This window comes from Schistocerca cancellata, chromosome 1 (assembly GCF_023864275.1).
Source record: "Schistocerca cancellata isolate TAMUIC-IGC-003103 chromosome 1, iqSchCanc2.1, whole genome shotgun sequence".
Taxonomy (NCBI): Eukaryota; Metazoa; Arthropoda; class Insecta; order Orthoptera; family Acrididae; genus Schistocerca; species Schistocerca cancellata.
This window is the reverse complement of record NC_064626.1, coordinates 365,626,142-365,654,010: the sequence shown is the minus strand read 5'-3', so window position 1 is coordinate 365,654,010 and position 27,869 is coordinate 365,626,142. Positions and strand designations below refer to the sequence as shown.

Genomic DNA, 27,869 nt, shown 5'->3' with positions numbered 1-27,869 from the left:
GTATCCCTGTATTTGAATACGCAAGTCTGTACCAGTTTATTTGGCGTTTCAGTGTATGTAGACTAAGTTACAGATAGAACAACATGATTAGGACATGGACAAGGGAAGAAATTTGCGTTTTAATAGAGCCAATGCAGGGATTTTAAGCGTGTCCATTTTTATAAACAAATTGTGTGTGTGGAAGGCACATGCAGCTGACAACCGCTGCCGGAGATCAATGCAGTCGCAAATCACGTTAACTAGCACGTGCCATGTGATGATGGAGCTGTGTATCGAGAGGTCGGATTTCCCGTCTGCATCCACGTCGTCCCGCGTGTGGACGGCCGTCCGCGAGATGTGGGTAAGCCCATGAATGTAGTGCTTTCTTACGTTTCGTGAGTAGCCAAACGAATTCGCTGGTGGTTACTACGACAGCCGTGTCGGTCATCAACTGCAATCAGAGTGATCACGTCCAAATTGGACAGCGTTGTTCTCCATTTTTCGCGTGGTGAGATCTCTCTTTGCGAACAGGTAAAGGAAACCGAGAAAGAAAATATGCCGAATGAGGTAGAGAATGAGGCAAAATAGTTTTCCCTCTTTGTTAATAGTTTGATCCATGGTATGACGAGATCCTCAAATACGTAGAACATGTGTTACAAACAAAAATATATAATAGATATTCAAAAAAGACGAGATACGCTAACGTTGCTTGCACAGACCCGAAATGATATGGTCCTTATTGATGTGAGGTGCCAAATTTGAAACATATTTCCATTTATAAGCTAATACAAACTTGTAACAAGCATGACAATTTAGATACAGAGAACAATATAAGGTAGTTCTTAGACTATTGTAGCCACGCCTCATCAAACAGAAAGTTGTTTACAAAGTACAACCTCAATAGACATAATATTATTCACACCTTTTAAAAAGCATAGTGGGCGGTTAGGAGCGCTGCAGTTGATTCAGAACTGGTAGCAAGCGGTCATAAGACCCTCTACCGCCGACTTAAGTCACGGTACTGAAGTTGTGTGGGTGTGTGTGGGGGGGGGGGGCCTTTGTGTATCACATGGTTGTATAGGATCAGCACTGTAAGATGGGTCGACCTGGAGTAGTGACCGAATGTCAGAAAGTAGCTTTCGTTTTTGGACGTACTACACATGAGAACACTGTAAATGAAATTGCCTGATTTGTTGGAGTATTAATGAGGACTGTCCAATTTGTTTACAAGGTATGGTGTACTACTCATAACCATGTAACACGACTAATACGGCGTAAAAACTGGCCGTATAAAATGCCTAACCCACAGCGACCAGAGAGAGGTGTCACGCCTCGTCATTGACTGTCGGTTTCTGATTGTACAGGAATTACTGTTGCCAGTGAATGCTGGTCCATCTCAGCCAGTTTCCGAACAAGCAATGTGATGAGAACAGTATGCAGTAGACATCTGAAGTCGCATACCCCGCAAAAGGCAATTGCTGACAGTGGCACTTAATGCTGGATATCTGCAGTGAGCCAATCAACACAGAAACTGGACAACAGCTCAGTACAGACGTGTAGTATGATCCCACGTCAGGGCGACTTAACTTCTACTCTAATGACCCAAGGCGTCGAGTGCCAATGAGGCGTTTAACTCACAGAGCGTGGAGGATGTAGTTCAGGCCGGAGGTTGTTCTGTGATATTTGGGAGTGTTTTTCATACCATTATTTTTGTTCAATCGTTCAGGTTACCGTTGATGCGAAACGAGATCTTTATTTCAGCACTGTCTGTGACCAAGAGTTGCCCTTTCGTCTACTTCTTCATCATGAGTATGCCGTGGAGCTCCCTTCTTCGAAAGTGACAGCAACCACGTTCACAGGGCTGCACGCATGTATTCATGGTTTGACGAACGAAAAGGCAATGTATAGCGCCTCGACTGGGCCGCTACCACACCTTATATGAATGCCACAAGAAGAGTCTGACATCATTTCGAGTAGTGGGTGAAATTTATCATTCAACATTCCTGCAGTTTTACAGATCTTGTAAGAAGTCCATGATTAAGGAATTTGTTGCTAGCGCACTCGAGCAGATGTAATTTCGATGGATTGCTCACGCACTACCTGCGACATGTAAGCTATAAGAGAATCTGAGACCAAAGAGCAGTGTTGACTGCAGTAGCAACTGTGTAGCAGTAGGAGTAAGTAGTTGCTAGCGAGCAGTCTGGTGTATCGAGTTGGCTGGGCCGGTCGTGGTGGAGCGATGGCGGAGCCTGAGCGTTGTAGTATCAGGTAAAAGCAGCCTCGCGCATATGTAGTATTGTTATACCAAGTCCCATGTAAATGTTTTAAAAAAATTTCTTAATAATAATCTTTCTCATAAAAAGTAACTTTTGACAATCATTCATTTCAATTTAAAGAATTTACTAATTTCTCCAGTCCATGGTCATCCCGATTATAGTAAAGAAAAATTCAGTTGTTCTTTTTATACATGAGAAATCTATCGGCCAGCATTGCACTGGGCTGTGCCAGAAATATTTCTTATAGGAGCAGATATATACGCGTTATCCGGCGACCTAATTGAGGTAAGATTTTTCAGTTTATTCAGAATGAATTTTCAGGGCCATGACGCAGCGCTGCTGACGTCCTAAATTTACCAGTTTAAATTCACAGTCATTATTGAAAGGTTATAAGTGAGCCTGAGTGAGCCACAATTTTTTTATTGAGAGATTAGTCACATTTTATTATTGATAGGTTACGCAATTTATTTTTTGGAAGATTACACTAAATGTGAAAGATAATTGTATATTTTTATAGTGGGGAGGTTACAATCTGTTGGACGTGATCATCAATTAGTGGCTTCAGCTGAGTGTGACATATGTGAAGAAACTCGTGGACTCCCTTACTCGTGGAACTGAGCCCATTATCAAGACCAGAGTGTTACTCGGTATCAACGTCATATCTACTGGGGGACGAGTAATTTTTTGCTCCAGTGTTGTTTTTTACGCAGATCTCATTAATTCATTGAAGAAGACACGTTTTGCATAACGTTCTCCTTGTTTACATCATTCTTAAAAGATGAGTGAACTAATTTTACTTACAAATTCTTCAGTGGAGTAGCAGCTAAGCCTCCAAACAAATCCTTTAGGCTCCCCTTAAACTGTACTTTTTGGATAGCTTATCTTTTTGTGGCAGCTTTCATATTACTGAAAATGTTTATTTCTCGCCTGAGGTGACTTTAAAGCGTTATACAGATTATTCTTATTTCTAGTCTTAATTCCATGAAGTAACCTGTTGGTTTGAAAAGGATATATATTAATTATTACGTATTTTATTAAAGAATAAAGATACTGGTAAGTAGAAAAGCGTTCCTCGCGTTCCTTGAAGACGGCGCTGCAGAACGTTTTTGCATTGACGCCATGTACAATTCGTGCTGCACGCTCTTGGATTCAGAAAACTTTAGCCTGATTTGCTGAGCTACCCCAAAACATGATCCATTAGACATTATGGAATGGAAGTAAGCGAAGTATCCCAGCTTATCATTTTTGTGTTACATACCTATGTCAACACCAGCATTACAAATAATGATGCGCGCCGGCCGGTGCGGCCGAGCGGTTCTAGGCGCTTCAGTCGGGAACCGCGCGACCGCTCCGGTCGCAGGTTCGAATCCTGCCTCAGTCATGGATGTGTGTGCTGTCCTTAGGTTAGTTAGGTTTAAGTAGTTCTAAGTTCTAGGGGACTGATGACCTCAGATGTTAAGTCCCATAGTGCTCAGAGACATTTGAACCATTTTTAACGATGCGCTTAGGTGTTTACGTAGTTCTGTGGCAGATTCTCCCAACTCAGTGTGGAAACAATGTGGGTTTCCTCCGAGAAATATATGATGTAGGCACTTTCTATCAGAAAAAACGTATTCTGTTACACGATGCCGTTTTTATACCTTGACGACGATGGGTTACATTTCGTATCCGTTCCTGTTTTCCAGTGGGCTGTGTTCAGAAATTTGCAGTCTGAAAAGGTTCTGCAATCTGTTTCTGTGTATTCCCACATAACCGACAGTGAATTATAGTCCTACAACGCAGAAAGAAACAGAAATAACTACTTACGGAATGACTAAGTCTGTTTTTTCTAATTACCGCGGTATGTTCGTCATTTGCTCAAACTTGGTCGTACGAGAAACAGTAGGGTCTTTCAATCGCCAGCAAAAAGCACATTCAAATTTATACCATTACTTACAGTTTTGTCGAGAAACAGCTTTTTCCTTTGTTCGTTAATGACTTTTGGAGCTCTAATTCTTCCTCCTACCTCTGCAAAAAATCTTGTAGATTTTGTCTGCAGTATAGTAACTTCTGATAGTTGCGTTCTGTCTCACAACATGTTTATCGTAATGATTGTAACCTAAAGTAATAGAATAACTAATGGCCTCAGTCGTACCAAGTTAAGTACATCAATATATAAAAAATAAGTAAAAACGTAAATTTGGTTTTTGGGAATCTTCCATCGAAGAAACATCACATGGTTTTCTTTTTGGGCACCGAAACATGTCTCATCTTAATAAATCCCGTTCTGAAAGCTAAGACGTTCAAGACTTGCACGTAGAAATCCAAATGGGCCATAACTATATTGGGATGACTTGGAACATACCGTTACCCCAATAACTTTACAGTGATGGAAACTGCTTCATTAAATTAGCCATCTTCAGGTGCAACATACCATTACGTTAGACTTATACCCAGACACATACCTCCATCTGCATACTAGTATACGGGCGCTCGATCCATCCGTAATTGAATGCTATGTTTTGGTAGACAGAGTTTAAAGCTGATCCGTGAAACGCTCTGCATGTCCTAACAGTTCAAATGTTCAAATGTGTGTGAAATCTTATGGGACCTAACTGCTAAGGTCATTAGTCCTAAGCTTACACACTACTTAACCTAAATATCATAAGGGCAAACACACACACCCATGCCCGAGGGAGGACTCGAACCTCCGCCGGGACCAGCCGCACAGTGTCCTGACAGTGACACACGAAGTACAGCTCAGGTATATTGATAACATTAGGCAAGTGATAAGTCCAACTGATATATTTCCAACCGAATCTAAAGAATGCTTTTGAGGCCAGGTGTAAAGAATAGTCAGTATACACTATCTAATCAAAAGTATCCGGACACTTATTACTGGACTAACGGAGTGTATCCACTCTTCACCTCCATGACGGCTTCAGCTCTGCTGGAGACGCTTTCAATGAGCTGTCTGAATGTCTGTAGAAGAATGGCAGCCCACTCTTAGTGAAGAGCTGAAACCAGAGAAGGTCGTGCTGTTGGACGCTGGGGCTTGGAGCGGAGTTGACGTTCTGACTCATGCCGAAGGTATCCTACTGGGTTCAGGTAGACTGTTGGCAGGTCAGTAGGGTGCCTCACAGATGTTACTTTGTGGTGGGGTGCGTTGTCATTTTGATATCAGTCAACCAATGACTCCGAATTGCACCTCCACTGTACGCAGCGCACCAAGCTGTGAAATGTGTTCATATTCTTCTGCATTTAGCGATTACTTAAGCGCAATAAGAGGACCACGTCCTAATTACGAAAACATGTCTGTACCGTAATGCTACCTCCTACGTAGTTCACTGTTGGCACTACAGACGGACGCTCCTTGTCCCGGGCTGCGCGGTCCCTCCCGCCGGAGGTTCGAGTCCTCCCTCGGGCATCGGTGTGTGTGTTGTTCTTAGCATAAGGTAGTTTAAGTAGTGTGTAAGTTTAGGTACCGATGACCTTGGCAGTTTGGTCCCTTAGGAGTTCACGCACACACACTACAGATTATGGAAGGTAACGTCCTCCAAACTTCCACCAAAGCCAAACTCTTCCACTGGATCCCAGTCATCATCTGCCCAATGGCGTTGTCCTTTACGCCATCTCAATCGTCGCTTAGCGATGACTACAGAAATGTGTGTCCTATGAGGAGCTGCTCGACCATCGTACCCCATTGTTTTTAACTCCCTACGTACTGTCTATTCCTTGAACGTCTATTCCTGTACTGTCGGTAGCACTTTGGAACTCAGGAGTGATCTTCCGCTGATTTCGTGTCATGTTATACAAACACGGTCCTCAATGCTCGAAGGTCTCTGTCTGTCATTAAAAGAGCTCCGCCTGGTCTTAGTTTACCTGTGGTTGTTCCCTCGCGTTTCTACTTCACATTCGATAACCAGCAATCGACTTTGGCAGCTTTAGAAGGGTTGAAGTGTCTCTGACTGATTTGTTACTTATTTGACACCGAATGACTAGTCCACATTTCAAGCCGCTTAGCTCTCCTGATCGACCCATACTGCTGTTATTGCTACTCTACTCACAACACGTAACTTTCCACCTCCTCCAATGCTGGTGGATCCTCCTTTCGTATATAAAGCACTTGCCTTCTAAAGGCAGAGGGTGTCCGCAGCTCGTGGTCGTGCGATAGCGTTCTCGCTTCCCGCACCCGGGTTCCCGGGTTCGATTCCCGGCGGGGTCAGGGATTTTCTCTGCCTTATGATGACTGGGTGTTGTGTGCTGTCCTTAGGTTAGTTAGGTTTAAGTAGTTCTAGGGGACTGATGACCATAGATGTTAAGTCCCATAGTGCTCAGAGCCATTTGAACCATTTTTAAAGGCAGAGGTTCTGGTTTCGAGGCTCGGTCCGACACAAAGTTTTAATCTGCCAATACGGTCAAGGAATAGAATTTCTATGACAATTTATGAGTGGATTTTGGGTGCGGTAGCTATTTAGAAGAAGATTAGCACAAAACAGGAAAAGATGGAAAACGGTACCTAAAAAAGTACTACTTTAAAAAATACTGCTGACGCTATATCTACACCCTCAGTGCGAACAAAATTATATATGGATACCTAAAAGGGAGTACATGACGTCTGGTAAGCTTATTTGAAAGAATAAAGCTACATTTTGACATACCACATTAAGACTGTACCGAGGACATGCATGTAAATAAACTGCTGGCCATAAAAAGTGCAACACGAAAAAGGATACCAAACAATAATATACAGTGTATACTGTAATAGAAAGTTCCGGCTTGCCCCCGAGTCGAAGTATTTATTTAATACACTCCTGGAAATTGAAATAAGAACACCGTGAATTCATTGTCCCAGGAAGGGGAAACTTTATTGACACATTCCTGGGGTCAGATACATCACATGATCACACTGACAGAACCACAGGCACATAGACACAGGCAACAGAGCATGCACAATGTCGGCACTAGTACAGTGTATATCCACCTTTCGCAGCAATGCAGGCTGCTATTCTCCCATGGAGACGATCGTAGAGATGCTGGATGTAGTCGTGTGGAACGGCTTGCCATGCCATTTCCACCTGGCGCCTCAGTTGGACCAGCGTTCGTGCTGGACGTGCAGACCGCGTGAGACGACGCTTCATCCAGTCCCAAACATGCTCAATGGGGGACAGATCCGGAGATCTTGCTGGCCAGGGTAGTTGACTTACACCTTCTAGAGCACGTTGGGTGGCACGGGATACATGCGGACGTGCATTGTCCTGTTGGAACAGCAAGTTCCCTTGCCGGTCTAGGAATGGTAGAACGATGGGTTCGATGACGGTTTGGATGTACCGTGCACTATTCAGTGTCCCCTCGACGATCACCAGTGGTGTACGGCCAGTGTAGGAGATCGCTCCCCACACCACGATGCCGGGTGTTGGCCCTGTGTGCCTCGGTCGTATGCAGTCCTGCTTGTGGCGCTCACCTGCATGGCGCCAAACACGCATACGACCATCACTGGCACCAAGGCAGTAGCGACTCTCATCGCTGAAGACGACACGTCTCCATTCGTCCCTCCATTCACGCCTGTCGCGACACCACTGGAGGCGGGCTGCACGATGTTGGGGCGTGAGCGGAAGACGGCCTAACAGTATGCGGGACCGTAGCCCAGCTTCATGGAGACGGTTGCGAATGGTCCTCGCCGATACCCCAGGAGCAACAGTGTCCCTGATTTGCTGGGAAGTGGCGGTGCGGTCCCCTACGGCACTGCGTAGGATCCTACGGTCTTGGCGTGCATCCGTGCGTCGCTGCGGTCCGGTCCCAGGTCGACGGGCACGTGCACCTTCCGCCGACCACTGGCGACAACATCGATGTACTGTGGTGACCTCACACCCCACGTGTTGAGCAATTCGGCGGTACGTCCACCCGGCCTCCCGCATGCCCACTATACGCCCTCGCTCAAAGTCCGTCAACTGCACATACGGTTCACGTCCACGCTGTCGCGGCATGCTACCAGTGTTAAAGACTGCGATGGAGCTCCGTATGCCACGGCAAACTGGCTGACACTGACGGCGGCGGTGCACAAATGCTGCGCAGCTAGCGCCATTCGACGGCCAACACCGCGGATCCTGGTGTGGTCGCTGTGCCTTGCGTGTGATCATTGCTTGTACAGCCCTCTCGCAGTGTCCGGAGCAAGTATGGTGGGTCTGACACACCGGTGTCAATGTGTTCTTTTTTCCATTTCCAGGAGTGTAATATGGCCAGGGCCCCCCGTCGGGCAGACCGTTCGCCAGGTGCCGGTCTTTCAAATTACGCCACTTCGGCGACCTGCAGTCGATGAGGATGATAGGAGGATGATGACAGCACAACACCCAGTCCTTGGGCGGAGAAAATTCCCCGACGCAGCCGGGAATCGAACCCGGGCACAGAGGATTGACAATCCGTCACGCTGACCATTCAGCTACCGGGGGGCGAACCTCGAGTCGAAGTGAACTTGGACGACAGATGCGGGTACCTCATTCCATGCTGCTTCGACACATTTCAAAAGTCGTCAACCGTAGTGGCTGGTGAGCGGTACGAACAAATGTTTTCAGTGGGTGGGAGATCGGGAGAACATGTTGCTCAGAGGAACAGACGAACACCTAGGTCAGGCTGGCACAGAAACCTCGAAAATAACCCACACCTTATCACGTCATATATGTAACGACTGCCGTCCAAATTATTAGCTATGAGAACCGGAGGTGGCAGAGTTCCGTACGCAACGTCATCCCAAACCATCAAGTCAGGTGCTGGCCCCGTAAGATGTGGCGAGTGGAATCTTGTAACCTCGGTTTTGCTCGGAGCCTCCTCCCACGGAAACGTCCATTGTGATGCCGTACGCAAAGCCGATACTCGACTGATACGACGCCGTGCTTCCAGTCCAAGTGTCCCCTGTTGAGGTCTGGTTCACCACTGTCGGCGGGCGTCTCTTCTGACCGTTACAAGTGGCTGCAGTAGTGATCGCCGTGCTGGCAGCCAGCGATGCTGCAGACGTAGTCACACTTGCTTTGCTGCAAACAAGTCCGAAAGAGCATGACGTGCATGTAATATCCTGCACGACCGAGTGAACAATACAGGGTGTTTCAAAGTCACTGCATCCAATACCTAGAGCTGATAGATCGCGTCATGGAGAACAACTCGTATTACAGACTAAATGTTTATTTACGCTTCCCGACGATGTAGTTTCGTAATAGCCGGACCTGGGGCGACGAGATTTCACCAAACGAACAAAGTTTACAAACCAGATGCGTTACTTGGTACAGTAATTGGTGAAAAATATGGAAACACCAGCCGGCCGGGGTGGCCTAGCGGTTCTAGGCACTACAGTCTGGTACCGCGAGACCGCTACGGTCGCAGGTTCGAATCCTGCCTCGGGCATGGATGTGTATGATGTCCTTAGGTTAGTTAGATTTAAGTAGTTCTAAGTTCTAGGGGACTGATGACCTCAGAAGTTAAGTCCCATAGTGCTCAGAGCCATTTGAACCTGCAGAACAGTGGGAATTTCACGTAACGATGATCCAGGTGGATAGCGATCACGAGCTCTTTTCTCGAAAGCAGACCGCAAATCCTCAGTAAAATTGAGATCTGGTGACTGCAGCGGTCAGGAGAGATGCGACAAGTCATCCTTACGCTCAGAAACTCAGTACTGGACGATGCAAGTTGTGAGAATAGCACCCCTGTCGTCTTAGAACACGGCATCACCATTTGGGGTACAAACATTCCACCGTGGGCTACACCTGATCGACCAAAATGGTCACTGAATCCTGGGCTGTAATGCCACCTTGCAGAATAGACGTGTGGCCCATGGAGTTGCAACAAGACCCATCCGACCAAATGAGTTTCTTCCATTGTTCCGTAGTCCAAGTTCTTATATCTTTCGCAGCACGTTTTCCCGTTATGAGCATTTGCATCACTGATGAGTGGTTTTGGAATTCCAGCTCTCCTTGCAGTGGATTTCTCTTCGTGTTGTTTTGGTGCAGACAGGATTTTCGAATTCGTTGAACCATTTCTGTTTCTTCATTTTCTTTTTCCTGCCCAGTGTTTTTTCTGCTGCATCTGTTACTATGTCTTTATTCTTTCCCAAGCCTTCTCGACATATAGGAGAGTGAGGTTAGGAGAGAGACCTTCAAGGCGGTTAGAAGAGAAACAGAAAGAGTTCTACGAACAGAGAAAAGGAAATATCTAACTGGAGTCCTAGAATCTATAGAAGTGGAAAGCAGGAATGTAAACTCAAAGAAGTTGTTTCAGTATACAAAGAAAAGTAAGAGAGGTTATCAAAGTGAAAACCTATTGATAAAAGATAAAGATCAAAATATTCTAACACAGCTGGAAGATATCTTAGAATGAGGGAAAGAGTATTTCTCAGAAATCTTAAATTGCACTGATCCGAACATAACCTTCAATTACGCATGTCTGAGAGTGATAGCCTTAATAATGACGAATGTAGAATCACAGAGCCGGCCGCGGTGGCCGTGCGGTTCTAGGCACTTCAGTCCGGAACCGCGTGACTGCTACGGTCGCAGGTTCGAATCCTGCCTCGGGCATGGATGTGTGTGATGTCCTTAGGTTAGTTAGGTTTAAGTAGTTCTAAGTTCTAGGGGACTGATGACCTTAGATGTTGAGTCCCATAGTGCTCAGAGCCATTTTGAGCATTTTTTTTGAGAATCACAGAACAGGCAGTGATCCATACCACTCAAAGCTGAAAAACAACAAGGCAGCAGGCGAGGACCAGATATCAGCAGAGATGTTAAAAGAGGGCGGAAGCAAACTACACAAAACAATTTCTAACCTTATCACAATGATCTGTAAAACTGAAGCACTGCCTGAAGATTTGAAAACTGCAATAATTTGTCCTATACACAAGAAAGGAAACAGAATGGAATGTGGAAATTCCAGAGGAATCAGTTTTTTGAACATAACATACAAAATCCTGTCAATGATCATTCTGGAAAAACTTAAACCTTACGCAGAAAACATTATTCAAGATTACCAGGCTGGATTTCGAACAAACCTTTCCACAACTGATAATTTGTTTACTATACTACTTATGTTTGATAAATCCTGGGAATTTAACAAAAACATCCACTGTCTCTTCACTGACTTCCAGCGAGCCTATGACAGCATCCATAGAAGTAGCCTCTACAACACATTACAAGAATTTAGTATACCCAGTAAAATCATTAGGATGGTACAACTGTGAATGGATGGCTCCCAGGCAGCAGTGAAGTTCAGAAGATCCATATCCCCCTCCTTCCCAATTAAAACAGACTTACGAGAAGGAGACGTTGTTTCATGTGTCCTCTTCAACCTTTCATAATAGAAAGTGGTTCGGAGGAGAATTTACAATTATACAATTGTCTTCGATTCGAACACAGTGAAGTGAAACTCCTGGCTTATGCAGATGAAATAGTGTTGCTAAGTGAAACTGAAGAAGAACTGAAAGACATGTACAGATCTCTCAAGCACAGTGCCAGCAAAATGGGACTTTTGATTAACCAAGAGAAAACAGAATATATGGAAATAGGTCGAGTCATAAACTCAAATCCTTGCTTTGAAATTGACCAACATTCTAAATTCCGAAAAGTTCTTCAGTTTAATTACTTTGGATCACGTTTCAACAGTAAAAATATCGTAACAATTGATATAAACAAAAGAATAGCTTCAGGGTCAAGATATCTGTACTCACTAAGCAACCCAATCAAAAGTAAAGCTTTGTCAATCACCACAAAGATTAAGATATACAGCACTATCATCTGCTCCGTAGTACTGTATGGTTCATAAAGCTGAACGCTTACAAAGAACGAAAGAGAAAAACTGAATGTTTTCGAAGGAAAAGTAATGAGAAAAATCCGGGAACATGTGTTGGAGAATGGCGTATGGAGAATTCGAAAGAACACTGAAATTTATCAGTTAATGAAGCAACCCACTATCATCCAGAAATTAAAAAGTAGAAGACTAAAATGGGCTGGACATGTAGCTAGAATGGAAACAACAGAATCACCAAGAAAGCATTTGAAGGAACTCTCCAGGCAACAAGACCATTGGGCAGACATCGTACAAGATGGAAAGATGACATAGAGAAGGACATCGCAGCATTAGGAATTTCCGCAGGGTGGAGAGAGACTGCGAGAGGTAGAAGGCGGTGGAAGCAGATCGTTGACGCAGCGCGTGGTCTACAGGGCCTGAGATCGCTGAGTGTGGCATTCAGTTCTGCAGTGAAATATGCAGCTGTCATCCTCTCATATTTTGTCACAAGCCTCTTCGATGACCGTTTGGCACGTTTTCGTCCGCGTTAATGCTTATCCGCTTTCCTTGTATTCGATACATATCTTCGATACGGTGCCCCTTGAAACATCAAACACTTCTGTTCCCTTTGTTACGGAAGCGCTCACCGTACGAGCGTCAACAACGTGCCTACGTTCGAATTCACTTATCTCCGACCTGATGCACTCACAACTACACGAAACACTGTTCTGACCAAGACTGACACTTGAAACGCAATGAACACCCTGCACAGCTACCACGCGTGATCAAATATGACAGCACAACCTGCAGACTTGGCTAGCATATGAATTTATCTTCAAGCATTCATTTTTCTCGATGTTTCCAAATTTTTGTCCAACCCCTGTAATGTACCTCAATGAAATGACAGAGTGATTTTCAACGAGAAAATCTTGATAATTAGTGTCTCCAAGCAGCGGAAGATATTTTAGATGCGAATCAGGAACTTTAATGTTTCTGGCCTTACCCCCTTTCATACGGAGCACAAGAATGGATTATAGGCAACACACAAAGCATGTGCACTTCACAGGGTACCTTCTCCAAGCTCCTTCTCAGGGCCGCAACCAACACAAAAGGACGCATAGCGTCGACGGGAAGAGTCAGCGAACATCTGTTCCCCTACACGTCTGATGCAAAGACTTTGAAACGCGCTATATATCTTTCCTCTCCAGCGCTATAAGGCTGAGTCCGCTGGTTCTGCGCAGTGTTGACTGTTGCATTCCTGAATATATCGATTCCATATTCGGATCAGAGTAGTGGGATCTCGACCATGCGAGCAACAACGATAAACTGTAATATCGATGAGTCGCGGTGCTTAGGTTGTCGACTTGTGACGCTTACTGGTAGACGTTTCTGCTTGTTTTTCTTACAAACAAGTAACATTTAAAGGCGATTTATAAACGAGAAACCCGCTGCGTAATTGTACTTTATAATGAAGAATGAAAACCCCACTTAACGATAAAACATTTGTCTTCGCCATCAATGTATATATTTTTATTCATCGTCTCATTATGCGTTTAGGAATAAACTTAACATGAGATCGGTGAACAATGCAATGGAATAAGAGGTGGCAGGGTATTTTATATTCATTTTGACAGATTTGGTGATGGGATAATCCCGAAACACTTAGTAAGTGAGATAATAAACAAAGAACTATATTAGTGACCAAGCCAAGTGTATAGCCATGCAGTGCTGTAGTTCGTCACGTACGTATGGAGGGACTGCTAATCTGATGTGGTAAAAAGTATTGGGTTCGTGGATAAATTGGTAGAGTTTTTCCATAAGTTAAATAATCACAACAGATAGATATAACAGAGAATTTTATCGTCAGTAATATGTTCTTCATCACTATTTACAGCTTGTCTGCTAACGCTGGGGTAACTTTTCGATCCCGCGACTTTTAGAATTCGCGTGGTTCCGAGGAGAAGAACTCGTCGAGACATCTTCGGTGTCCGTAGCTCGTGGTCGTGCGGTAGCGTTCTCGCTTCCCGCGCCCGGGTTCCCGTGTTCGATTCCCGGCGGGATCAGGGATTTTCTCTGCCTCGTGATGACTGGGTGTTGTGTGATGTCCTTACGTTAGTTAGGTTTAAGTAGTTCTAAGTTCTAGGGGACTGATGACCATAGATGTTAAGTCCCATACTGCTCAGAGCCATTTGAACCATTTGAAGCCATCTTCGGTGCGCATTTTCATCCGGAAATGAAGTTCCTTGAAGCTTTTTAGATAGAGAGCGGAAAAATGAAAAGCTGAAGGCACTAGATCAGATGAATATGGTGGGTGTATAGTGTTTTTTGTCAGTCTAGCAGAATGCGGGCGGACATTATCGAGGAATAGCATCACTTCACGCAGCCTTCCTGGACGTCTTCTTGGATTGCATCTGCAAAATGTTACAGCTGTCGACAATAAATGCTAGCAGTGATGGTTACACCTCGGGGAAGCAATTCATAGTACACCACAACGTCGCTATTCCACCAGATGCGTAACATTATCTTTTGTGAATGTGCGCACTTCTTTGTACAGGAACTTGCTGCTTCGTTTGGGCTCAACCGTTTCTTTTCATTATGTTAGGATAAAGACACCATTACTCGTTACTAGTCACGATACAAGATAGGAATGATCTCTGTTGGTCACGAGCCAGCATCAAATATGGAAGTCTGCTGATTTTTTGTGATTTTGACTCAGAGCATGCGGTACCCATACAGCGATTTTGAACGCCGGCCGGAGTGGCCGTGTGGTTCTAGGCGCTACAGTCTGGAACCGAGCGACCGCTACGGTCGCAGGTTAGTATCCTGCCTCGGGCATTGATGTGTGTGATGTCCTTCGGTTAGTTAGGTTTAATTAGTTCTAAGTTCTAGGCGACTGATGACCTGAGAAGTTAAGTCGCATAGTGCTCAGAGCCATTTGAACCACACCGATTTTGAACCTTTCCCACTGCATGCAAATGTCACACGATGGTGTAAAGATCACAGTTCGCCACATTTGATATTTCTCGAGTACACTGACGTGGATCGTTGTCCATTAACGGGTTTAAATGATCTTCATCAAAACCCGAAGGTCTTCCTGAACGTGGAGAGTCACTAAAATCAAAATTACGCTCCTGAAAACGAGAAAAACATTATCTTGCCGTGCTCTGTCCAGTGGTGTTATCCCCATACACGGTGCAGATGTTTCTGGGTGCCTCCGCTGATATCACCCCCATATTGAACACAAGCAGGCGAATATGGTGAAAGTGTTCCGATTTCTGCACGTGGCGGTCGATTTTGTAGCGTCCACAGCCCCTCTGTCTCCAAATGACAAACGGCAGTATGAAAACTCAAATGGCTACAGTGAACTACGGGTAAAAAATGACAGTCGATAAACCCATAGAAACTGAAATACCAACATGCAAAACAAAAACACTGCCAAGTTACGCTACCAACTTGTAACCTCCCAACAGAAGGAATATAATTATATTTCATTCACATCAGCGTAACCTCCCAATAAATAAAAAAATATAAGTAAATAATTGACATTTAGTGTAACCTACTAATAATAAAAATGTGACTAACCTCTCAATAAAATTCCGACTCACTTATAACCTTTCAATAATTGACTGTGAATTTAGACTGGTAAATTTTGGACGTCAGCAGCGCTGCGTCATGGCCCTGAAAGATCATTCTGAATAAATTGAAAATTCTTACCTCAATAATGTCGCCGGATACCGCGTATATATATCTGCTCCTATAAGAAATTTTTCTGGCACAGCTCAGTGCAATGCTGGCCGATAGATTTGTCATGTATAAAAAGAAACAACTGATTTTTCTTTACAATAATCAGAATGACCATGGATTGGAGAAATTAGTAAAATCTTTAAATTGACTTGAATGATTGTCAAAAGTTAATTTTTATAAGAAAGATTATTATTAAGAGATTTCTTTTTAAAAGCATTTACATGGGACTTAATGTAACAGTACTACATATGCGCGAGGTTGCTTTTACCTTATACTACAACGCTCAGGCACCGCCATCGCTCCATACATCCGGCCCAGCCAACACGATACACCAGACTGCTAACTACTACTTACTCCTACTACCACACAGTTCCTACTGCAGTCAACACTGCTCTTTGGTCTGAGATTCTCTTATAGCTTACATATCGTAGGCAGCGCGTGAGCAATCCATTAGAATTACATCTGCTCGAGTGCGCTAGCAACAAATTCCTTAATCATGGACCTGTTACAAACTTAATAAACGGTGTGGATCCTACCAACTTCGAGCGCTGGCATTGAAATGCTGATTTTTAGTAGCATCCGAGCCCGTCTGACGTTTGTTTCAAGCCATCTCCACGATGTTAAAGTTTAATAGACGTAAGGTATTCCTGACGCCGCAATGAGACAAATGTCACTAGCTTGCGTGTACTGTACTTGTTATTAAACGTAAATGCGGATATAAGATTGTGATCTAATTCCTGGAACATCACATCCACAGGGAACAAAGAGCGCATCGGTAAAACCCCGGGCCAGCTGCAGCTGCGCCGGGGTGTCCTCTGGCCGCAGCTCGCGCAGCGCGGCGCCTGCGTCCCGGAATTCCGCGCTCGCCGATCTTCCCTCCCCCCCCCCCCCTCTCCCACCCGTCCCCTACAGCTGGTAACGCGGTGCCTCTTCTCCGCCCCCGCCACAGACCCCGATATAAAAGCGCGAGCCGGCCCGTCGCATCGCACTGGATGCGAGCGAGCTCACCATGGCCGCTCACCGCCGCACCGCTCATCTGCTTGTAGCGTACCTGTTGGTTGCCACGGCAACCGCCACACCAGGTCAGTACAGCACTGCCTTACCTCCCTGCTGGACGCAACTACACGTTTCTTGCGACAGAACATCCTTGTCTCCGGCATTACGTCTTTTTTTCTGTATAGTACCTACTACGTCGTACATCATATCACTTCAATGTGTCTGTACCATTGTAGACTGTCTGTTTTTAGGAGTGAAATTTTTTTAAATGCACAGCGTCTTATGTTATTTTGGAAGGATTGTATGAAGGCGATTTTTTGCGATATCACACTCTGAGCCTTTGTTTTCCATCAGGGTCAGGAAAAGCTTGTTGGGGCAGTGGCTATGTACTGTGATTTTTGTGGATAGTGCTTTCTTGTGGTCTGATAGCGCCCGTCACGGTTACGTCTCCTATGTCAACCTCTTTATTACCGAATAGAACATACAGGGTGGCGCACTAAATGTGTTACCATTTTGTTTTTGAATATAAACTTTATTGTCAATACAATCTGAAAGGAACATATACTACATTGAAGAGCCGTCCATGGAGATTTGTTCTAACTCAGCACATTCTCAATATGTCCAGCATTTCGCTTCCTAACTTCCTTCAGACGAACACTGAAGTTAGTGATTACCCTAAGGCACATGTCTTCCGTAATTTCACTGCAAGCTTGAAGAATAAGTCTTCTGAGCTCCATTAAATGACGTGGACGTTTCGGGAAAATTTTTTCCTTCACGTACCCCCAAAGAGATAAGTCACATGGATTGAGGTCTGGACTATTGGGGGGCCAATTTCGTCCGTCATTCAAGCGACCTGGAAACCTGAGTGAAATGATCCGCATGTCGAAATGCTCGTGTAAAAACTCCAACACAGTGTTTGCAGTATGTGGCCTTGCTCCATCTTGCATGAACCACTGCGTGTTGAAGGGCAAGACAGTCGCAAGGAGCTGTGGAATGAAGCTGTTGCGAAGCATCCTCAAATAACGCTCGCTGTTCACAGTTTCTTCAAAGAAAATGGGTCCAATAAGTCCGTGACTGGAAATTGCTGCCCACGCTGTAATCCTCGGAAGCACTTGCGGGTTTTCAGTGGCCCAAAAGCGTACATTTTGTTTGTTAACCATACCGTCTAAATGAAAGTGCGCCTCGTCTGATAACCAAACGTTGTTGAGAGTTTCTTCCCTATCCTCCGCCCACTGAGCAAACAGTAGTCTCTGCTGCTTGTGTTCTTCAGTGAGCTTCTGTGCACAGGTCATCTTGTATGGGTACATATGGAGGTCACTTTTAAGAATGCTTTGAACGGAGCGTCTGGATATTCCCAGTTGCACTGCTGCCTTTCTACACGATTTCCCGGGACTTCTCTGTACAGCAACTCGTACCGCTTCAGTATTCTCCGGCGAACAAACAGGCTTAGGCTGAGGTAGCTTCGCTTCGAATACTGTTCCTTCCTGTACAAATTTATCGTACAACCTGTGGATGATCTTCTTGCAAGGGACCCATCGTGTATTAAACTGTTGTCGAAAACGCCTCTGAGTCACAACAAGGCATTTCGTTTCATGAAAAAGTAACACAATTGCCGATCGTTGCTGTGTCGTCAGTCTTCCATTGTCAGCCATTGCTGCTTACAAGTCTCCTAGCGGCAGTATCGTGAATTACACGTCATTTCGTAACTCATTTGTTTTTCCAAGCTCTGCTGGTACTGCTGTAGAGATCCCAGAAGGATATCTAATGTGCGTCGTACATTGTGGAAGAAACAATTGGTAACACATTTCGTGCGCCACCCTGTACATGCAACATTCTCGGTTGTGTGTGAGGGTTTATGTGCGTGTGTGTGTGTGTGTGTGTGTGTGTGTGTGTGTTCCACTACGGTTTGTTCCCTCTACAACTCCATCTTGCACCGTGGAAGTTATTCTCAGATGTCTTACCCTGTATCCTGACATTCTGTCCCGTCTCCTTATCAGTGCTTTCCACATATTCCTTTTCTCGCCGATTTTGTGTAGGAACTCTTAATTTCTGGATTTATCAGTCCACTTAATTTTCAGCATTTCTCTACAACACTACACCTCAAATGCTTTACTCTCTTCTTTTCCGTTTTTCCTTACCGTCCATGGTTCACATCCTGCTCCAGACGTTCATACTCGTAAAATTCTTCCTAAAATTAAGGCCGGTGTGGATTTCTTTTAGCAGGGAGAGCTCTCTTCACTTGTCCTAATCTGTGTCTCGTATCCTCCCTCCTTCGTCCATTATGCATCATTTTGCTTCAAGGATAGCACAATTCCGTCTACTATGTGGTCACCAGTTTTGGAGACAAGTTGCTTTACTCTCAGTCCATATTGTGTGCCCTCTAGACTGTTCATTCCGTTTAACGGGCACTGTAATTCTTCCTCACTTTCACTCTTCATATCCATATCTTTAGCGAATGTTACCTGTGACATGTGTACACTATTGATTTTAATCCCGCTCTTCAAACTTGCTTTATTTTCATCGTTGCTTCTTCTACGTTCAATTGGAGAGAGAGACCTCACCCTCGCCTCACTCCTTTGTAATCAGAGTATTTGCTTTTCCAATCTTATTGTTCCCTATTGATTCTTTCATACACTGCATATTAACCGTCTTTCCCTGCAGATTACACATATTTTTACAAGAATTTCAGACATTTTGCTACATTTAACGTTGTTGGACGCTTTTTATTGCTCGAGAGATCCCGTAAAGGTGTCTTGATTTTTCTGATGTCTTGTGTCCATCAAGCGCAGCATCAGAAGTGCATCTTTCGCGAAGTCCAACAGATCGTCATCTACCCGATGATATGGAATGTCGTGCAAAAACTTAAATTAGGAATGTGGAGATTAAAACGTACTAGATCTGCTACTCACACATCTGAGAAACTAGTTCTGATGTGCATGGACGTTTCGAGACACACATTCGTATTTGCAATTGTACTCTTCAATGAACTGTGCTACAACGTGTACTGTGTGGTACATGGTATACTGTAACCGTCCTGCCCCTGTGGCCGCATTTCTATTACATTTTCAGACGAAACACGGAAGAAACACTAAACACCGCCTGTGTTCCTTTAATTTTCCTTATGCGCTTGATCTCTTCTCCTGATTGATATGTACCTGCAGAAAAACAGTATGGGGTTTGTGGGTCCGTCTTGAAGCAATAACTTTCTGTTATTCTCCATAAACTTGTATTCACTGTACTTCCCCATCATCTACAGGTATTTTTACTGTAGTTCGTCGGAAGTTGGAATTTTACATAGTTAAAAAACGTTAATTTCCATTATTTTTCATTTAAGTTTTCGCGTATGTTCGTTGCAGTATCTTTTACCTTTTTTCCTCACATGTCGCTACTTTCATAGCTTATTGTGCATTTCTCACACAGCAACAAGGGCATCTATTACTACTGATTTTATTTTTGACCTTCCATAATATCTGTATTCTGAAACTGCGAAATCCCGGACGATTCTTCGCATTGCAGCCATGATTATGGTTTCAGAATATCCATGGAGAACTCGAACTTTAGCGACAATTTTCTGAGGATGTTCGGGGGATTTTCTGAGTATTTTGATATAAGGGGCCGGCCGGCGTGGCCGAGCGGTTCTCGACGCTACAGTCTGGAACCGCGCGACCGCTACGGTCGCAGGTTCGAATCCTGCCTCGGGCATGGATGTGTGTGATGTCCTTAGGTTCGTTAGGTTTAACTAGTTCTAAGTTATATGGGACTGATGACCTCAGAAGTTAAGTCCCATAGTGCTCAGAGCCATTTGAACCATTTTGATATAAGGGAAGAGTTGTCTCGGTTTGTTACACGAATTACCCCAGTTTAAACACCTTCACAGTAGCGAAAAAGCCTGTAATATGCAATCAGTAAAACGTACAACACACAGAAGTGAGTAATCCGATGACCCTCAGGCAAAACACGTAAACTTTTGGCGAAGAGTTCTCGGGCTTCCAGCCGGGTGGCGGTGTCTTCAAAACGCCGGGAAAGCATACATTCACATTTGCGTACACTTTTTATCACAGTTTGTTCAGTCTCTTCCGTCAGTGCACAGTGAACTCATTCACGAGATGCCTATAGGTTAACATCAGTAAACTTGTCCATTCTGATGCATACTGCTGTGTAACACTGTTAACGTACACCAAACAGTGCCGGAAAACGAAACCTTGACAGAATCGAACAGTGTTGGGTGCAAGCTTGAAGCGTAAAGTAGACCTAATCGTTGTCAACAGCAGGTATCCACACAGCGCACGTCGTCGACATTTGCAATGCTCTGCAGATATTCTCAGTACAATACAGGTACCAAGATAAATGGGGTAAGAAATCAAACGACAAGAAATTACTCTGGAACGAGCCACTGAAGACCACGAGGCTCTTATACTAAAAGTGTCAGAAAATACCGAGGAACAATATTCGATATTTGGTCGCTGCAGTGCAAGTTTGCCCTGCAGACGTTATGAATGACTAAAAATAAATTTCGTTAAAATGAGGCTCTCAAGTTGCAGATGACATGCTGTACGAGAAACGCACAATAATTTATCGAAGTAACGACGTGTGAGAAACAGAAAAAGCAAGAGTTACTGCCCTTAACATAATCAGAAAGTGATCAAAATAGTATTTAAAAATTAACATGCTCCACAAGCAAACAATCTGTATTTGATATGTTCTACATTTTGGGGAGAACAAATAAATTTTTGCATCAAGCGAGACTCACAGTTTTACCATCGCGGTCATTACACAAGACACATGCTGGTGGTATTGGGATGTTTCTTTATTTGAATTGGACCTTCGGTGCTCGGAAATTTGTCCGTAAGATTTTACGCGACAAACGACATCTTGCTTGTAGCTTCTCCAACTAAAGTTCATATCGTATTCCTCCGACTATCTCGTGACAACTGAAGAGCAGCGTGAAGAGATGTGCAACTATTCTTCGAATCCACCAATTCCGTTAATCAACATCAGTAAGGATTGAACACCGATGAATGCGATGGTAGAACGAGTGGTGTGCAGAAACCTACTTTGTTGATAAGTATTGGTTTCTTACTACTTTTCTGGTCATTTCACTCTAATACAGATTTTTCTGCTTCTTACACAATAAATCAACAATGTCAGATACTGCTACATGCACTGATGAGCCAATATATTATAACCACTGCCTATCGCGACTGGTGGCGTTGCGAGCACGTGACACGGTAATGAAAGTTTATAACGGGACCAGCCACGAGTGGTGCATCATTCTAGCCACGACAAGGGCTTAAATGGGGAAATCTGCTGACATAAACGGCTTTGACAAAGGACAGATTTTTATGGGTTGGCGCCTGGGATCGAGAATCTCAGAAACAGCACAGCAGGTCAACTTTTCCCGCGCTAGAGCATCTATGGACGACGTCCACACCTTATCGCAGAACGTGGAGTTCGGAGGCTAGCCGCCGCGCGGGGCAGCCGCGTGGTCTGATACGCTTTGTCACGGTCCGCGCGACTCTCCCCGTCGAAGGTTCAAGTCCTCCCTCGGGCATGTGTGTGAGTGTTGTCCTTAGCGTAAGTTAGATTAAGTAGTGTGTAAGTTCAGGTACAGATGACCTCAGCAGTTGGGTCCCGCAGAACTTAGCACAAATTTCCAATTTGAGGGTAGCCCGCTCTTCAGAAAAATGTTCAAATGTGTGTGAAATCTTATGGGACTTAACTGCTAAGGTCATCAGTCCCTAAGCTTACACACTACTTAACCTAACTTATCCTGAGGACAAACACACACACCCATGACCGAGGGAGGACTCGAACCTCCGCCGGGACCAGCCGCACAGTCCACGACTGCAGCGCCTAAGACCGCACGGCTAATCCCGCGCGGCGGTAGCCCGCTCTGTAATGTAGGATGGGCCTCTGGCAGATCCGACGACAAAGTATAATGCAAGTGCAGCTGCAAGTGTTTCGGAGCACACCACTCAGTCCACATTGTCGAATTAAGGGCTCCACAGCAGACGAATCCAACGTGTCCCCATGTTAACACGACGACATTGTCAGTGACGATTACAACTGGCAGTGGATCAACGACGTTGGATGTGGATCAGTGGGAACGTGTGGTCTGGTCGGATGAATCACGTTTCGTATTACGCCAGGTAGATGGTCGTACGCGGATGCACGGCTCGAAACAAGCACTGTGTCAATGACGCAGGCCGATGGGACCAGTGTTAGGCTGTGGGTAGCGTTCACCTGCACTTCTATCGAACCCGTAGTAGTAACCGAAAGCACCATGACAACTGTGGACTACGTGAACATTATTGTGGAGCACCTGCTTTTCCTCCTTGATGTCTTTAGCAACGGCATCTTCCAGCCGGATAACTGTCCGTGTCACAAGACCAGAATCGAGCTACAGTGGTTTGAGGGGAATGCTAGTGAACTCATGTTGATGTCTTGCCCACCAAATTAGCTTGATCTGAACCCGATGGGACACATGTCGGACGCTTTCGGGAGCCAGCTTCACACTCACAAACCGTGGGACCGTAATTTATGGGAATTGCTTGACTGTGCGCAGACGTCTGTTTCCACATACCTTTGGAAACATGTTGACTCTGTACCACGGAGAGTCGCTGCTGTACTGAGTTCCCAAAGGTGGGCCAACACGTTATTAAGTAGGTGGTCATAACATTCTAGCTCATCGATATCTTTTGCAGATGTGATTCTTTCCACTGACTGATCGTCAGTTATATGCTTAAGGGATGGCGTGGATTTTCGTCTACTTACTTTTACTGATTTTATTTATGTTCGGGATGGCTGCCAGTCACCAAGTGCTAATGCAGTGATTCCCTCTGGAATTCATGTCAGTGTTCTAACGGCACCGCCTCCTCGAACACAACTACGTAATCTGCGAACAGCATCATAGGGCTACAAAATGATTTTTTTGGTTTTTTGCATATTTTCATTTCTGCGAGTGAGCCTGATTAAGAATAGTGTACTAAATTATCTTTTTTTGGAGATCTTTAATCAAATCTCATGCCAGTTACGATTTTATTTGCTAGGCGATCTTGGATAATTGTATCGAAGGTTTTCGACGAATAAATAAACAAGCCATCAACATGTGCTCTGCTACTGACATTTTGTGTCTCGCTCTGCTCACTCACATTCGGTTTCATACGGTAGGTACCTGCGTTATCTGTATCAGTTCCTGGAAAGCAGTGTTTCCGTCTCAAACATAAGTCACCATACATAATATATACCAGATTTAGCGGGGCTCCAGTTTCTTGCTGACTTTTCGCTGTCGCGCACCCGCTGTCCTTCCAGTACAGTAGCTGCCGTGACTCTGTTAGCAAAGTTTACCTTCGTACTACCAGAGGGGCAGGGGGGGGGGGGAAGGTACTTTATACCTACCTTTTGAAAATATTGCAATCTCGTCAATTACTTAACATTTTAAAATTTTGAAAAAATGTTTATTGTTCATAATTAATTCTTCTAACAGTTGCCATGAATGTCTTGATTTTTTCAGGTCAATTCTTCGTAGTAGATGTCACTTTCCCCATTGTCATACTCAATATTTTCAGATTGAAGACCTTACTTATATATCAGTATTTAAGAGGTATATTGTGAGTAAAAGTCTACAACAATTAACGAAATCTGCATATTTCAAAATTTTATGTTGGCATAAAGAACCCCCTCTTTCCCATGCTAATACGCGTTATGGAAAATGAGTTGGTTCGGCTAGGGTTAAATATCATAGTGCATAGTCATCTAGCTCTGCTTCTGAACGGAATACTAACACTGCTAGTAGAGAAGTACGGAATATTTTCATCGGTTCTTTATTGAATCGAATTTTTATAAGAAACAGGAGTTTCTACAGTTTTGTTCCACCCAACTAATGTTTCAAATTCCAAAAAGATATAAAGTAAGGTATCAGTTACCATAATCAGCAGGGATTATTGCGATTATAAAGTGCTTCTGTTTCAAGCGTTGACAAGGGATATGCATTCGAAAGCCATGTCGCATTTATGATTTCTTTCGTCATTTATCAGTAGACCACCACTTTCATATTAACGTTGAAAAAGAAGAAAACTTCGTTCTTTCTACTAATATACAATATTAGTCGTTGCTGACTGAATGGGCACCGACTACGTGATGACATTCAGATAATGATGCCAGCGTTTTCCTGAAATGATTTAGGAGCAGCTACGTCAGGATGATCGGATAAGGACTTAAATCCTCCTACAAAATGCTAGGCCAGTCGTTTAACTACTGCGCAACCTCAATCGATATATGCAGTATACATGTGTGGCCATGTGTGCATCTCTGCTTGTTCCTCATCAATTGGCTCGTGAGCAACACCGACCGTTCCTACCCTGTATCGTTGGTGGTGACGAGAAAACGTAAGGAAAAGAAAGGAATGTTTGAGCCCAGCAACGCAGCAACTCCCTGTACAAAGACCTGCGCACTTCCACAGAAGATCGTGCTATGCGTCTGGTGGAACACCGGCGGTCGCATGTACCGCGAATTGCTTCCACGAGGTGTAACCATCACTGCTGACATTTTTGTTAACAGTTGAGACTTCTTGCAGATTCCGGATGAAAATGCGTTCCGAACGTGGCACAACGAGTTGTTCGCCTCAAAACAACGTGATTTCTACAGTCACGGAATCGAAAAATTACTGCATTGTTGGCAGATTGTTGCAAATAGTGAAGGAGTGTTATTGACGACTAAAGGCTCTGTTATGTGTATCTGTTGTGTTTATTAAACTTACGGAAAAACGCTACGAACTTATGTACTAACCCAGTATCTTAATACGTTGACGTATATAAGCTAAAGTCAAACCATGATCAAGCAGCTACATATTTTAACAAGATAGGCATTGTATATGCACTACTGACGTTCCTCTTATTACGATTTGTTAACTGCAACTCTCGAAACTGTTGTGCAGAAAATAAACTGGCTGAAGACGTCTGTCGATTTCAGGTGAGTCTGATTAGTGAACTAACGTAGCAGCGAACTCGAATCAAATCTTTTTGTGTATTAGACCTCGTTATTTTCTAACACTGAAACCATATATAAAACAAAAGCAACGTTTTGACGGTACTTGTATCGGTTTTCAGGGAAACAAGCTTGTAGCATAGATCAGGTTGCAATAATCAGATACAATGCTTGTACATTTAGATATTGTTAGCGGAGGAGAAGTGTGGACAACTCTGTTTACATTACCAGAAACCTTGTTGCCTAAACTCGAGTGTAACCAACGTTTCATAGACGTATGTCCCACTGCCCCCATCTTCTTTGACAAAGACTCGAATGTTTCTTGCACAGACAACAAAGACGCAAATAAATTACTTTTAAAGACAAAGGAACCAGTTCATACTTTTCTCCATTACTTACACTTGAGATCAAGTAATGTGGACTTCATTATTTTATTGCAAGAAACTTACTAACGATGTCGTAAAAGGATGGGAGGACGTTCGAACAGCTTTTAGGGAACCCAGATAAACAAAGCGATGGAAGAAGCGAACTAAATTACATTTCTGAGACGTACACGAAACATCTCAACTGCTAGTAGGAACGTTTGTTTACTTCTCGATCTAAAGATCCAGGAAATAGTCGCTAACGCCTCCTGGAAGTAGGCAAAACTGCAATCACAGTCCCACTGACGTAACATATCCACAACGGTAAGACGCTCGAGCAGCACTTAACACAAGTGGCAAGGTAAATATAGCAAGCGTTTACGAATGTCGTAGTGACAATTGAAGAAGCAGATGGGTTAAAACTGTACTAAGCGCACAGTCAGAGTCGACGAATCTATAGTTCCAACACAGCCATCAGTTGCTTGTCTGTTAACTTGTAAAGTAAGAGTACAACATTATCCGAAATTAACCTAGCCGATTTCCATACAACGGAACGCATCAGAAGCCCTGTATTGCGTCACTCCTCTATCTTACGCATGTCCAGATGAAACGGCATTTCAATGTGAGAAGTGATGGTCAATAGGGAAATGTATCTATCCGGAAGTTTTGCGTAAAGTCTCGAAAAGGTCACAGTAATCTGTAAGAATATTGCAGGTGCGCTGTTATTTAGTTAAAATAAGCAATGTTGCGTGGTCCTCATCCCGGTGCGAGCACTTCGGCGGCTTGCATGCCATCTCGTAACTTATTAATTCAGTCACGATCCTCTTTTGGCATCACGCACCTGAGTAGACCCGTCCCAGACCTTCCCACGCCGCAAAGATCTGGCAAGGTCATCATGCATCGAAACCAGGACTTTCTCTCTACCAGTTAACCATCAGGCCGCACCGGCGACCTGGTGCGCCGCTCACTAGCCATAACAGCGACAAAAGCCCGTAAACTTACGTTTCTTACATTTTTTTACAATCTTATTAGTGATGTAGGTGTAAAACAGTATACGGGGTGTATGAATAACTTCCCCTTTAATAAGAATAGTGTTGGAGTGACAGTGATGGAAATCTGACCAGAAAATGACCTTTCAAAATGTTATGGCGTCTTTTTTTATTTTATTTTTTTTTCCAGTGACGAAACACCAAAAAGTAATTAATGCAGAAGAATGAAATTTCGGGATACATTTGTCTAGGTAACGAATTTAAGGGATTAATATCACACTATCAGAAGTTAATGCACCCACGAAATAACCCATTGAAAATGTGAAATGCTGACACAGTAACAACCGGTGTAGCCGCCAGAATGTTGAATGCAAGCATGCAAACGTTGAATGCATTGTGTTGTACAGGTGCCAGATGTCAGTATGTCAGTTTGTGGGATGCACTTGACTAGTCAATACACGGACGGGTAATGCTGATTGTAGATGACTCTGGGGTTGACATCCGATGATGTCCCATATATGCTCGACTGGAGACAGAACTGGTGATCAAGCAGGCCAAGGCAACATATCTACACGTTGCAGAGCGTGTTGGGTTACAACACAGGAATGTGGGCGACCTTTATCCTGTTGGAATGCTGTTCAAATCAAATGGCTCTGAGCACTATGGGCCTTTACATCTGAGGTCATCAGTCCCCTAGAACTTAGAAATACTTAAACCTAACTAACCTAAGGACATCACACACATCCATGCCCGAGGCAACCTGCGACCGTACCAGCAGCGCGGTTCCGGACTGAAGC

At 44.1% G+C, this 27,869-nt stretch overlaps 1 protein-coding gene across 1 annotated transcript in view; it reads left to right on the top strand.

The window, feature by feature from the left end:
- The first annotated feature begins 16,702 nt into the window (after nucleotides 1–16,702).
- The window catches only part of LOC126174747 (uncharacterized PE-PGRS family protein PE_PGRS54-like), a 56,343-nt gene continuing 45,176 nt past the window's right edge, over nucleotides 16,703–27,869 (top strand). The window contains exon 1 of the mRNA XM_049921070.1: nucleotides 16,703–16,822. Within this exon, the coding sequence (XP_049777027.1) occupies nucleotides 16,750–16,822 (73 nt within the window). The 5' untranslated portion in view covers nucleotides 16,703–16,749. The remainder of the gene's footprint in view (nucleotides 16,823–27,869) is intronic.